Source organism: Narcine bancroftii, chromosome 2 (genome assembly GCF_036971445.1).
Source record: "Narcine bancroftii isolate sNarBan1 chromosome 2, sNarBan1.hap1, whole genome shotgun sequence".
Classification (NCBI taxonomy): domain Eukaryota; kingdom Metazoa; phylum Chordata; class Chondrichthyes; order Torpediniformes; family Narcinidae; genus Narcine; species Narcine bancroftii.
In genome coordinates, this window is record NC_091470.1 from 188,359,690 (window position 1) to 188,374,720 (window position 15,031).

At 39.9% G+C, this 15,031-nt stretch overlaps 1 protein-coding gene across 3 annotated transcripts in view; it reads left to right on the forward strand.

The window, feature by feature from the left end:
- Positions 1-15,031, forward strand: part of LOC138754805 (uncharacterized) — a 52,705-nt gene that overhangs the window by 11,135 nt on the left and 26,539 nt on the right. For all 3 annotated transcript variants that reach the window (XM_069919644.1, XM_069919645.1, XM_069919643.1), the window contains 2 exons: positions 6,926-7,027; positions 8,637-8,753. In XM_069919644.1, the coding sequence (XP_069775745.1) occupies positions 6,926-7,027; positions 8,637-8,753 (219 nt within the window). The remainder of the gene's footprint in view (positions 1-6,925; positions 7,028-8,636; positions 8,754-15,031) is intronic.

Genomic DNA, 15,031 nt, shown 5'->3' on the forward strand with positions numbered 1-15,031 from the left:
AATCAATTCTTTTCATTTCCTTCTCCTTTCGTTAATTTAGGTAGTAAATGTCCCCGGTAGGTTTTCTCTATTATGTTTCTACTTCCCTCTGGTAACGTAAGACTGCTTCCTAATTTGTCCTTCAAGTAGGATCTCAATTGGTAATATGCCAACACTGTATCTTGAGTTATATTATATTTATCTTTCATATTATATTATATTTATCTTTCATTTGTTCAAAGGATAATGATCTATTTCCTGAAAAACAATTTTCTATTTCTATTTTCTATTTTGATCCCTTTTTTCTCCCATTCTCTAAAGGAAAGGTTATCTATTGTAAAAGGGAGTAACTGATTTTGTGTCATTATTAGTTTTGGTAATTGATAATTTGTTTTATTCCTTTCTACATGAATCTTCTTCCAAATATTGAGCAGATGATGTAATACTGGAGAACTCCTACGTTGTACCAATTTTTCATCCCATTTATATAATATGTGTTCAAGTATCTTTTCCCCTATTTTATCTAGTTCTAATCTAGTCCAATCTGGCTTTTCCCTTGCTTGGTAAAAATCTGATAGGTATCTTAATTGTGCAGCTCTATAATAATTTTTTAAAGTTTGGCAGTTGTAAGCCTCCTTGTTTATACCATTCTGTTAATTTATCTAGTGCTATTCTCGGTTTCCTCCCTTTCCATAAAAATTTCCTTATTATTTTCTTTAACTCCTTGAAGAATTTCTCTGTCAAGTGTATTGGCAATGCCTGAAATAGGTATAATATCCTTGGGAAAATGTTCATTTTAATGCAGCTTATCCTTCCTATTAGTGTTAATGGTAAATCTTTCCAATGCTCTAAATCACCCTGTAATTTTTTCATTAGTGGATAACAATTGAGTTCATATAGATGGCCGAGATTTTTATTTATTTGTATACCTAGGTATCTTATTGCTTGCATTTGCCATCTGAATGGTGATTCCTTCTTAAATTTTGAGAAATCCGCATTATTCATTGGCATTGCTTCGCTTTTATTTATGTTAATCTTGTAACCCGACACTTCTCCATATTCCTTCAATTTCTTATATAATTCTTTTATTGATAGTTCTGCTTCTGTTAAGTATACTATAACATCATTCGCAAATAAACTGATTTTATATTCCTTGTCTTTTTTTTTATCCCTTTTATATTATTTTCTGTTCTTATCAATTCTGCTAGTGGTTCTATAGCTAACGCGAACAATAAGGATGATAGTGGGCATCCCTGCCTTGTTGATCTGCTTAAATTAAATTGCTTTGATGAATATCCATTTACTGTCACTTTCGCCAATGGCCCTTTATATAATGCTTTAATCCAATTAATATACTTCTCTGGTAAACTGAATTTTTGTAGTACTTTGAATAAATAATTCCATTCTACTCTGTCAAAGGCCTTCTCTGCATCTAAAGCAACTGCTACTGTTGGCGCTTTACTCCCTTCTACTGCATGAATTAAGTTAATAAATTTACAAATATTGTCTGTTGTCTGTCTTTTTTTAATAAATCCAGTTTGGTCTAGATTTACCATTTTCGGTACATAATCTGCTAATCTGTTTGCTAATAGTTTAGCTATTATCTTATAATCTGTGTTAAGTAATGATATTGGTCTATATGACGCTGGTGCGAGTGGATCTTTCCCTTGCTTTGGTATTACTGTAATTATTGCTGTTTTACATGAATCTGGTAAGCTTTGTGTTTTGTCAATCTGGTTGATTACTTCCAGGAGGGGAGGAATTAATAAATCTTTAAATGTTTTATAGAATTCTATTGGGAATCCATTCTCTCCTGGTGTTTTATTATTTGGTAGTTTTTTTTATTATCTCTTGTATTTCTACTATTTCAAATGGTTCTGTTAATTTATTTTGTTCCTCTATTTGTAATTTTGCTAGTTCAATTTTAGTTAAAAATTCATCTATTTTGCCTTCTTTCCCTTCGTTTTCAGTTTGGTATAATTGTTCATAGTATTCTCTGAAGTTTTCATTGATTTCTGTTGGATTATATGTGATTTGTTTGTCTTTTTTCCTTGATGCCAATATCATTTTCTTAGCTTGTTCTGTCTTAAGCTGCCATGCTACCCTAGTTCATAATATTTCTGTTTTGTCTTCATTATATTCTTCTCCACCTTATATGTTTGTAGTGTTTCATATTTTATTTTTTTATCTGCCAATTCTCTTCTTTTAGTTGTGTCTTCCTTCATTGCTAATTCTTTTTCTATATTTACTATTTCCCTTTCCAACTGCTCTGTTTCCTGATTATAGTCCTTCTTCATCTTGGTTACATAACTTATTATTTGCCCTCTAATGAATGCTTTCATTGCATCCCATAGTATAAACTTATCTTTCACTGATTCCGTATTTATTTCAAAGTACATTTTAATTTGTCTTTCAATGAATTCTCTAAAATCCTGCCTTTTAAGTAGCATGGAGTTAAATCTCCATCTATATATTCTTGGAGGAATGTCCTCTAACTCTGTTGTCAATATCAAGGGTGAATGGTCCGATAATATTCTAGCTTTATATTCTGTTTTTCTTACTCTATCTTGCATACGAGCTGATAACAGAAATAGGTCTATTCTTGAGTATGTTTTATGTCTACCCGAATAATATGAATATTCCCTTTCCTTTGGGTGTTGTTTCCTCCATATATCCAAAAGTTGCATTTCTTGCATCGATTTAATTATAAATTTGGTTACTTTGTTCTTTCTGTTAATTTTTTTCCCAGTTTTATCCACATTTGAATCCAAATTAAGGTTGAAATCCCCTCCTATTAATATGTTCCCTTGCGTATCTGCTATCTTCAAAAAAATATCTTGCATAAACTTTTGATCTTCTTTGTTAGGTGAATATACATTGAGTAGATTCCAAAACTCCAAATGTATCTGACATTTTATCATTACATATCTCCCTGCTGGATCTATTATTTCCTCTTCTATTTTAATTGGTGCATTTTTACTGATTAATATAGCTACTCCTCTTGCTTTTGAATTATACGACGCTGCTGTTACATGTCCTATCCAATCTCTCTTTAATTTCTCGTGCTCCAATTCAGTTAAATGTGTTTCTTGCACAAATGCTATATCAATTTTTTCTTTTTTCAGTAAATTTAGCAGTTTCTTCCTTTTAATTTGGTTATGTATTCCGTTAATATTTAAAGTCGTATAGTTCAGCGTAGCCATTTTATACTTTGTTTATCTTCCCTTTCCCCATCATTACCTTTCCTTCTTATCCATTTCTGCTTTCTTGTTTTGAACACTTTATAAGACAACATTTCTAAAACATCAAACATTTTCCTTATTCTCCTATTTTAAACTTCTTTAACTCCATTCTCCCCTCCCCCTCCTGAGTTGCCCTTTATCCCTTGTTGGGCAACCACATCTCCCCTCTCCATTTGGATTTGCGAATTCACTCGCAAGTGTCAACTGATTTTGCAGTGACCGTAACTCCTCCTCACCCAGCCGCCCCCCGCCCCCCGGAAAAGATTCCAATTTTCATATATAACAAAGGTCACTCTTTTAATTCCCTCCTTATTCCCTCTATTCCCTTTCTTTCCCTTATTAATTCTTATCTATACTCTATATATTTTCCTCTAAATACGGATACATTCATGTATATACATATAGACATACACATCTATATATATACCCATATACACACATACATATAGTTCGTGGTCATTTTTACTCTCATTGCATGTCTTCATCTCTCTGCTTGTTTTGTAGTTGTTCTGCAAATTTTCGTGCTTCCTCTGGATCCGAGAATAGTCTGTTTTGTTGCCCTGGTATAACTATTTTAAGTACCATTGGGTAGTTTAACATAAATTTATATCCTTTTTTGCATAAGATCGTTTTTGCTGTATTAAACTCCTTCCTCTTCTTCAGGAGTTCAAAAGTTATGTCTGGATAGAAAAAAATTTTTGACCTTTGTATTCCAGTGCCTTTTTATCTTCTCTTATTTTCTTCATTGCTTTCTCCAATATATTTTCTCTTGTTGTATATTTTAAGAATTTTACTAAAATGGATCTTGGTTTTTGCTGCGGTTGTGGTTTCGGGGCTAATGTTCTATGTGCCCTCTCTATTTCCATTTCTTCCTGTAATTCTGCTCTTCCTAGGACCCTGGGGATCCAATCTTTTATAAATTCTCTCATATTCTTGCTTTCTTCATCTTCCTTAAGGCCCACTATCTTTATATTATTTCTTCTATTATAATTTTCCATTATATCTATCTTCTGAGCTAACAGCTCATGTGCCTCTTTAACTTTTTTATTAGGTTCTTCTAATTTCTCTTTTAAGTTCTCTACTTCCATTTTTACGATTCTTTCTCGTTCTTCCACATTATCCACTCTTTTTCCTATCTCTGATATGACCATTTCTATTTTATTCATTTTTTCTTCTGCACTCTTAATTCTTCTTTTTATCTCATTAAATTCTTGTAATTGCCATTCTTTCACTGATTCCATATATTCTTTAAAAAAAGATATATCCATTGTCTTGCCTTTCTCTTTTTCTTCCATTTCTTTCTGTTCTTCTTCTTCTTCTTCCTCTGGATTGACCATCTGTTGTTTCCTTGTTTTCTTTTTACCCTCTTCTTTCTTGTTGTCGTTATTTTCTATGTTCTGCACCTGTTGCTGTGTTGCAGCTGTCACTCTCAGCTGTGGAGATCGACTCTGCAGCTGTTCCCCCCTCTCGTCAGTGTGTTTTTTTTCATGCGCATCGCGCTTGCGCGTTTGCGCACTTTTACTTGGCTCCGCAAGCCATTTTTGTAGTCCCGAGCTCGGGACTTCCACTGACCTGAGGGAGCGGGCTTCTCTCTCTGCGGCGGGCCTCCTCGGATAGGTAAGGCCTTCACCTTCTTCTTCCGACGTTCTTTCATCTTCTCTTCTTCCCGTTGTTTTCGACTTTTCTCTTTTCGCTGCCATTTTCTTCTCACCTTTATTTTTACTTTGTTTTAATTTTTACTCTTGTACCTTTGTGTTTTGTGTGTTTTTTTTCAACTTTTCCAGAGAGGGCTGGAATCCCCTGACCGGCCACTACTCCATCACGTGACTCCCCATAGATAATTTCTTAGTTCTTTGAATTGTGGAATACAGTGGACCTTGGTTTAACACAACCTGATTTAACATGAATTTGGATATAACGATGAGTCATTGGACTCGTTGGCAGGAGCGTGAGCATCCATGTATTAATTACAAAGAATGGGCAAGTGGTGGTGTAAGATATGAGTTACAACACCTCTGCCCAGTCCCGAGGCTGTCACAGCACTGAGGCAACAGGAGAGGGCGGGTAACATTGACCAGGTTCTCCCCTCTGCGGGAGTATACGAACAGGAGGTACCTGTCCTTGGGCTGCTTTGCAGCCCTGGAGTCCAGGAGCACGAGCCGGCAGTCTCCAGAACCCCTGGCTGCAGGGATGATCATTCAAATTACATCGACCACTGGGCTTGATGCTGCCTATGAGTCAGGTGGCAGCATCAGGAGGGAACCAGAGCTGCCACCATCATCCAAACAGCTTGGAGAGGTCACCAAGGTTGGCAAGAAATCGCCGGCCAGTTGTGGGCTGCGGCGAAAATCCAGGCTTTCTTCCAAGGTTACCAGTTCAGGTGGAGGAGGGAGGCAGCTCTGGGGGTAATCCAGAGAAGTATTCACAAATTCTGTTTGGGGATAACCCCGAGAATGTGCACTTGAACATGAGCGCAGCGTGGGACCTCAGTGACGGAGAGGTGGCAAGCCGCGGAGCACAGCTCAAGGCCGAGGGACCAGCAATTTGGATCAAGTGCAATGTTTGCTACAACCCCTGTAAAATGACCATGCATGTGAAGGCGTCTGTGGTTGGCATACACTGAGATATGGACCTTCTATGCACCGTCAAAGCATATTGTCAGCAGGGGAGATCAGCACTGTGCCTCGAATAAAAAAGATAACACCAGATTGGGTGGGGATCACTCGTTAATTGGAGGGGCAATGCCCGCAAATGCCCTCCCCCCCTTAGCACCGACCCTGATTTCTTAGACATGATCATGCTTATACAGTGAAACCTTGGTTTAGCACGACCCCGCTTTTTTAGTGATGCGACTTTTTGAACCCAAGCCATTGGGTTATAATGGGGTTCCACTCAGTAATCTTTCCTCAAACTGACTAACAATACAGAGAATAGAAATATTTTGTCAGCTCTTTTATGAGACAAAGAGCCATGCAACATCTTGTCTGTCTCTTGCCGGGTCAGATAAAAGGCCATGTTACCTTCCAGAATTATTCAGCCAATGCAGATTTTAATTTTCAGAGTGTCATTGTTATTTCTTCTGCCATTTGTGATGTCAAACCAGCAACCGTTAAGAGGGCAGCTGATGGCATGTGAGGCATTGAAAATATTATACGAGATGTTGGCGCACTATTGGTTTCTCAGAGACACTGGCATCCTTTGCTCTCCAAACAGGGTTCATTTGAAGTGAGTTTCATCTGGGGACTGCAGCTTGTTGAATGTTCTATTTCCAGCCTTTTTGTATTGGGTAGAAGACACAAACAAGAAGGCAGGGAAGCGGGGCTGAGTGAGAGAATGGATCAACTCATGATGGAATAGCAGAGCAGACTTGATGAGCCAAATGGCCTACTACTTCTCCTCTATCTTATGGTCTTCTAACACAGTTTTAGTTCAAGAAATTAAAGAACCATTCTCCAAAATTCCTAGGGGGAAGGAATGTTCAGTTTTGCCATGAACTGTGCGGTCTCAGCTATTGTTTGGTGGTTTGTGTTCGATAAATGTAAGATTCTGTTTAAGGAATCACAGACTTCCTTTATGTGAGCATCACATTCATAAGGTGTTAATCTGACGATGTTTAAGTTTTGTGAGCAGTTTACCAATAGGTATAATTCAATATCCTTTGAACTTTTATCTCTCTGGACATAATCAATGCTCTTCTTTTCTAGATAAGAAAGTACAAAGATTCCTGATTGTTCTTTGCCTGATATTTACGATGGCATCGCTAATTATGCTTCTAGGTGCTACCATTTTGTGGATTGTAAAGGATGGTAATTGCCTGTATATATTTTCATTTCTGGTGCCTCAATCTGAAATATGACTTTAAGTTAAGATTAATATAAGATCCATAGAGTTGCTCGAAGCAATAGTAGTTTGAGGGTGGAGAGCATAGAACATAGAATCTAGAATATACAGGCCCTTCACCCACTATGCCTGCACCAGACAAGTTGCCAAATTAAATCTTGCCTGCCTGCACATGATTCACTTCCCTCCATTCCTTGCATATTCATGTATCTATCTGACAGCTCAATAAACACTTATATATGCATCTGCCTCCTCAACTACCCCTGACAGGCAGTTCCAGGCACATACCATTATCTGTGTAAAAGAGAAAACATCCCACACATCTCCTGTAAACTTTTCCCCTTTTACCTTAAATTCAAATTGTCTAGGATTTGACATATTTACACTGGGAACATGTTTACTCTATTTATGACTGTTGTATACCCTCTATTTGAGGCAGCATCCTGGTAAGTCTCTTAAATTTAGACATACAGCATGGTAACAGGCCCTTTCGGCTCATGTTGCCCAATTACACGCTATTGACCTACAACCCCGGTATGTTTTGAAGTGTAGGAGGAAACTAGAGTATGCAGAGGAAGCCCAAGCATACAAACTCCTTACAGACAGGATGGGATTTGAACCCCAGTCCCAGTCACTGGTGATGTAACAGGATTGCACTAACCACTACACTAACTGTGCCGCCCTTATGTTCCCTTTCACATCCTTCTTGTAATGGGGCAACTAGAATTGGACACTGAATTCAGCAAAAGCAAAGACCTAAGGGTTTGGTTCAGAGGGTGAAAATAGTGTAAGTGAGTAAACTTGCAAGGAACATCGAAGTACACTGTAAAGCTTCTACAAGTAAATTTTAAAGTATTACAAAAACATATGTAGGTTGCTTACAGTCAAGCAGGACCATTTCTAATTGGGAACAAAGAAATGCCAGAAAAATTAATACTTCGGTTCAATATTTATGGATGAGGACAAAAATAACTTGCCTGAAGTCATAAAGGAACTAAAAAAAACCTCATGAAAATGAGGAATTAAAGAGATTTCATATTGCTGAGAAAACAGTGCTAAAATTCCATGTGATGTGGATAAGTTCCTGCAGGTTAGAAAACTGCACATATTTGAACAAGGAGGGGGAAAATGGGGGAGGGAGGGGAAATGAGGGGGGGAGAGTGGAAATTACAGATTGCTAATATCAATAGAAGGGCAAATGTTACAGTATCTCAAGGCACTTAGAAAATATCAATAGTCAATATAGATTCATGAAACTGAAATAAGTTTGTCAAATCTTCTGGAGGCTTGTGAAAATGTAAATTGTGGAATACATAAGGAAAAACTAGTGAGTGTGCTGTATTTGGATTTTCAGAAGTGTGTGATAAAGTCACACTAAGAAGTTAGTGTGCAAATTTAAAGCACACCTGACAGGAGGTAATATTGGTTTGAAGATTGGTTGACTGACAGGAAAGTCTGTCCATCAATAACTGAAAAAGAAGAAAATATATTATTTGAAATGGGGATGATTACTGCAGTTAAATTAAAGCAATATTTGATTAAAAGTATGACTCAATTAATTTTCATCTTCTGCAGGTTGGATTATTGAAGCAATGGGTCTGCTAATCTTTTTAATTATTTTCATGTTCACACCAGTGGTAAGATATATTGGAAGAAGGATGAATCAATGTCAGTGCTTTTGGTCGAACAACTGTAAGTTTTTTGATGCGTTTTGCATCTTATTTCCCATTGGATGAAAAGGCTGATTGTTAGCAAACACTACTTTCTCTGTTCAACCTGAGAAAATCTTTGTAACATCCAGCTAGAAATGTCTTTTAAACATAGTACAGTAGTCCCCCATTATCTGCGGAGGATATGTTCCAAGACCCCCAGTGGCTGCCTGAAACTCTGGATAGTACTGAACCTTATACAGGTTATGCGCTACTTAACATCCACGAAACGCTCAGTGAAATTAGGCATTATGCGATGTGAATGTGGTGCGAATACCATATTATATACTCAGCAAAGCTATATCGGATACTATAGTGTACCTGTAAACTTTTTATTTGTAAGTAGGGATCGATGTGGGGACTGACACGGGACTGTGGGGAGAGAGAGGGGCAGAGGGATCAGTGTGGGAACTGACATGGGGCTGTGAGGAGAGAGCAGGTCAGTGAAAACAGTTTGGGGACTGACACAGGGCTGTGGGGAGAGTGTAGGGCAGTAGGATCAATTTGGAGACCGACATGGGGCTGTGGGGAGAGCGCAGGGCAGTGGGATTAATTGGAACTTATACAGGGCTGTGGGGAGAGAACGGGGCAGTTAGATCAAATTCAGGCCACGGTAAATCGTGGGTAACTGAAACTGAAAGCGAAACCGCAGATAAGAGGGGACCACTGTAATTGCATCTGATTTCAGAACCTCTGGCAGTATTTTCTAGATTTCAACCACTCTCAGAGTAAAAACAACACCCCTTTAAAACTTCTTTCTCTCATATTAAACCGATGCCCTTGTTTATTAAACCATTACCCTATCTGTGCCATTCATAATCTTTATCAGATCACACATCAACCACCTTGCCTCCAGGAAAGATGACTACCCCAACCTGAAAAATCTCTGCCCATAACTGTCATCTTGTAATCCAGGAAACATCCTGGTGAATCTCCTCTGCATTCTCTCTGGTGCAACCTCATCTTTCCTGTAGTGTTGTGACCAGAACTGCACATAGTACACCCAGGGTGGCCTGACCAACATTTGGTAAAGTTGCAGGATGGCAGCAAACTGGCAGAATTTTCATGCTATTAGATGATATTCCTATTGATATATATAATCATCTATTTACTTGTGCGGAGCTGCAGCGTCTAAGGGACCGAGTCAGGGAACTTGAGCTGCAGCTCGATGACCTCGCTCTGGTTAGGGAGAGTGAGGCCATCATGGACAAGGTGTGTGGCCTGAAGGACCGAGTCAAGGAACTTGAGCTGCAGCTCAATGACCTTACTCTGGTTAGGGAGAATAAGGCTATCGTAGACAAGAGCTACAGGCAGGTGGTCGCACAGGGGCCATGGGAGGAGGGGCAGTGGGTTACCGTTAGGAGGAGGAAAGGGATGGTTCAGGTTCATGTGCAAGCACCTGAGTCTGTAATCTTCAAAAATCAGTACTCCACCTTGAGTACTGAGGAGGGGGATAATCAGACTATGGTGGGCAGAGGTTGGTGTCAACCTCTGTGACCCAGAAAGGTAGGAATAAAAGGAAAAGGGCGATAGTTATAGGGGATTCAATGGTTAGGAGGACAGACAGAGGTTTTTGTGGACGCGATAAGGAAAACTGGATGGTGGTTTGCCTCCCTGGTGCCAGGGTCCAGGATGTGACTATGTGCGTTCAAAACATCCTTAGAAGGGGAGGGTGAGGAGCCTGAGGTTGTGGTACATGTTGATACCAATGATGTTGGAAGGAAGAAGGAAGTGGTCCTGCAGAATGAGTATAGGGAGTTGGGTAGGGAGTTTAAAAGGAGAACCACTAAGGGGGTAATCTCTGGATTGCTTCATGTGCCACGTGACAGTGAAGGCAGAAATAGAATTAGGTGGAGGTTAAACCCATGGCTAACGGGGTGGAGTAAGAGACAGGGACAAGTTCTTGGACCACTGGGACCTTTTTTGGGGAAGATGGGACCTATACCGTAATGATGGGTTACATCTTAATCCCAGAGGGACCAGTCTCCTGGCAGGGGCATTTGCTAGGGCTGTCAGCGGGGGGGGGGGGGGGGGGGTGGGGTTTGAACCAGTATGGTTGGGGACAGGGTTTCAAATTAGGCAAGGCAGGAGTGTGAGGGTTAGTAGGATAAGGAAAGAGTCAAGTTTGAATAACTTGAGGGAGGAAAAGCAGGAAGTAGTAAAAAGATGTTGTAGTGAAAATTGTGAGAATGGAAGAGAGGAGGATATCCAGAAGGGAGGATGTAGGAGATCCCTTAGATGTATTTATTTTAATGCGAGGAGCATAGAAAGGAAGCTGGATGAGCTAAATGTGTGGATTGACATGTGGCATTATGATGTTGTGGCCATTAGCGAGATGTGGTTGAAGGAAGGTTGTGACTGGGAGTTGAATGTTCCAGGATTTCGCTGCTTTAGATGTGACAGAGTTGGTGGATTAAGAGGGGGAAGTGTGGCATTACTTGTCAGGGAGGATATTACAGCAGTGCTGAGGCAAGGTAGACTGGAGGGCTCGTCGAGGGAGGCAGTGTGGGAAGAGCTGAAAAGTAAGAAGGGTGAGGTTACTATTATGGGGGTATACTATAGGCCTCCAAATAGGAAGGGAACTAGAAGAGCAAATGTTCAAGGAAATAGGTGTGATGTGCAGGAGAAATAGGGTGGTGTTGGTTGGGGATTTCAATTTTCCAAACATAGATTGTGAAACGCAGTCAGTAAAAGGGCAGGATGGCTTAGTATTTATGCATTGTGTTCAGGATTGCTTTTTGCAGCAATATGTTGAGAACCCAACTCGAGGGGGAGCAGTTTTAGATCTGTTGTTTGGGAATGCAATGAGGCAGGTGATGAAGGTAAGCATTGGAGAGAACTTCGGATCCATTGATCATGGGTCCATTAGCTTTAGCTTAATGATGGAAAAGGATAGGTCAGGTCTGAGGTTGAAGGTCTTCGAGTTGGGGGAGAGAGGGGGAAGGCCAGATTTGGAGAAATGAGAAGGGATTTGCAGAGAGTTGTGTAGGCTGATCTTTTTGCCGGAAAGGATGTAGAGGAAATTTGGGGGGCATTTAGGGGTGAGATTTTGAGAGTACAGGATTTTTATGTTTCAGTCAGGCTGAAGGGGAAGACTAAACGTTCGAGGGAGCCCTGGATTTCTGGTGAAATTAAGAAGTTGGTTCGGGACAAGATGGAGGCATATATCAAATATAAAAAACAAGGAATTGAGGAGACGTATGGTTGTTACTTAGATTACAGGAAGAACCATGAGGGAAATTAGAAAGGCAAAAAGAAGGTATGAGGAGTCCATAGCTAATAAGGAGAAGGTGAATCCTAAGGGTTTTTACAGATATGTGAACAGTAAAAGGAGGGTTAAGGATAGAATGGGTCCATTGGATGATGGGACCAGTGAACTATGTCAGGAACCGTATGAGATGGGAGAAATATTGAACAATTTTTTCTCATTTGTATTCATGAGGGAAAGGGACATTGGGCTATACGAGATAAGAGAGGCAACGGGCTTAGTTATGGAAAGGATAGGGATTAGTGAAGTGAGAGTTTTGTAGCTTCTAGGGTCTATTAAGGTGGATAAGTCTCCTGGTCCTGATGAGTTTTTTGAGGAAGTGACAAAAAAGGTGGATGAAGGTAGAGCGGTGGATGTGATCTATTTGGATTTTAGTGAGGCTTTTGATAAGGTTCCGCATGGAAGGTTAATAAGGAAGGTTCAGTCACTAGGAATTAGTAGAGAGATTGTAACATGGGTTCAGAGTTGACTGGGAGATAGACAGCAGAGAGTCCTGGTGGACAACTCTATGTCAGGTTGGGGTGCCTCAGGGATTGGTGCTGGGTCCTTTGTTGTTTATCATTTATATTAATGATTTAGAGGAGGGTGTGGTTAACTGGGTAAGCAAATATGCGGATGATACGAAAATAGGGGGAGTGGTGGATAGTGAGATATTGGATTACAGAAGGATTTGGTTTGTTTGGAAGAGTGGGCTGAAAGATGACAGATGGAATTCAATGTAGACAAGTGTGAGGTGTTACATTTAGGTAAAAATAACCAGAATAGGACATATATAGTTAGGGGAGGGCACTGAGGCACGCAGAGGAGCAAAGGGACCTGGGGGTTATGGTACAGAGTTCACTGAAGGTGGATTCCCATGTAGACAGGGTGGTTAAAAAGACATATGGTATGCTGGCCTTCATAAATCATAGTATAGAGTATAGGAACTGGGAGGCGATACTGCAGCTGTTTAAGGCATTGGTGAAGCCAGTTCTGGTCTCCAAATTTTACAACGGATATAGATAAGGTGTAGAGGGTGCAGAGAAGGTTTACAAGGATGTTGCCTGGCTTACAGCATCTGGATTACAGGGAGAGATTAAGGAAACTGGGACTTTACTCATTGGAATGTAGACGACTGAGAGGGGACTTGATAGAGGTATTTAAAATTATGAAAGGAATAGATAGACTAGACATAAACAGAGTCTTTCCCCTGAGGGCAGGGGAGGTTGGAACAAGAGGCCATGAGTTAAGGATAAGGGGGAACACTTTAGGAGAAATATTAGAGGTGGCTTTTTCACTCAGCGAGTGGTGGCAGGATGGAATGAACTATTTCCGAATGAGATAGTTGCGTCAGGGTCCCTTCTGTCATTTAAGAGAAGGTTGGATGTGTACATGGAGGTGAGGGGGTTGGAGGGTTATTGGCGGTGAGCGGGAGGTTTGAGCTAGTGGAGTTGTTCTCGTGAACCGGTGCAGATTCGAAAGGCTGACATGGCCTGTTTCCGCTCCGTAAATGCTTATATGTTTAAAATATGGTTATTTATATATTAACCATGCAACAGGTGAACCAGCTCACGGAGTCACGGGCAGGTCCACAGCAGATCTGACTGTGAAAGCTCCAGGTGCAGGGCAAGCCCTCAGCCTAGTGGCTGATGTTATAAAGGTCCCGGGAGTCACAAGCATCATCAAGTTCTGAGGGATTTAAATGCATGCGAGAGTTCTATTAAAGTCAGTTGATTCAACTCACTTTCAACCACATATTATCTATCTATTATCTATCTATTTATTTATATAATTTATAAATAATATTACACATTAATATGAATATATAGTACACTTAATTCTCTTTTCAAATTACATAATAACTTTTTCAGTGAACCAGGTGGGAGAATGGGAAATGGAGCATCTGTGAATTTCAAGAGAAGCTGAACGATCAAAATTTCCAAATAATCGGATGACAGATGATTGGAGCTATACATGATCCTTCCTTGTCATTATTATATGTTTCTTGAGAGACAATCCACAGACTGGATCAGTACTTTAGATGTGTATGCTAGTTAGTGTGTGACCCTATTTTGACTGTCCTGTCTGAGGGTCTTTGAAATTACAACATCAGAATAATGTAAGAAATATATCAGAATAAGTTGATAGGCCCCTTGAAACTACTCAGCTTTTCAGGTCAACTCAGGTTTCTTGCCTTTTTACCTATGAGCCTCCATTCTCCTTTTAACTAAATATATATTATTAAATTTTAATGATACGGCATGGTAAAAGACCTTTCCGTCCCATGAACCTGTGCTGCCCAATTACATACACCTAATTAACCTTCCAACCTCCTAAATTTTGGAGGATGAGCAGAAACTGAAGCATGTAAGCAGGTTATGGGAGAATGTACAAACTTCTTACAGCACTGGATTCAAACTGACGCTGAAAATGTTCTTGGGCTAATCACTTCGCAAACTGTGCTGCCCAATATCTGCTCTCTCAGCCTTAAATGCTTTGAATTATTCAACGTGGGTTTCAGGATAGAGAATTACAAGGATTTATACCTCTGAGAAATTAACTTACTTCTCATTTGTTAAATGCCTGCCACCCCACCTTGTTCTGAAGCAGTGACATAAAATAATAGATTTTTCCATACAGCAATGTCCTCTCAGCACCAATCTTGTCAAAGTGCCTCAAATTTTTATGCCTTAACACTCCACTGGATAATTGAATCTTTGATTTCTTCACCTCCAGACCACAATCAGTGAGGATTGGTTAGAACATCTCCACAATCTCCATCAGTACTGGAGCACCACAGGGTTGCGTTCTTTCTCAGCACCCTGCTCTACTCACTTTACACCTTGACTGTGTGGCTAGGTACAATTGTGATAGTACAGATCTATCACCAATGTATATAGTGTATATAGTTACAGTATCTAGACTGTGCTTACAGCGATTGGCTGAGAGCTTAGCCACGCCTACTGTCTGGGCCTTAAAGTGTGTTGTGTCCCTAGCCAGGTTGGATCATTCCG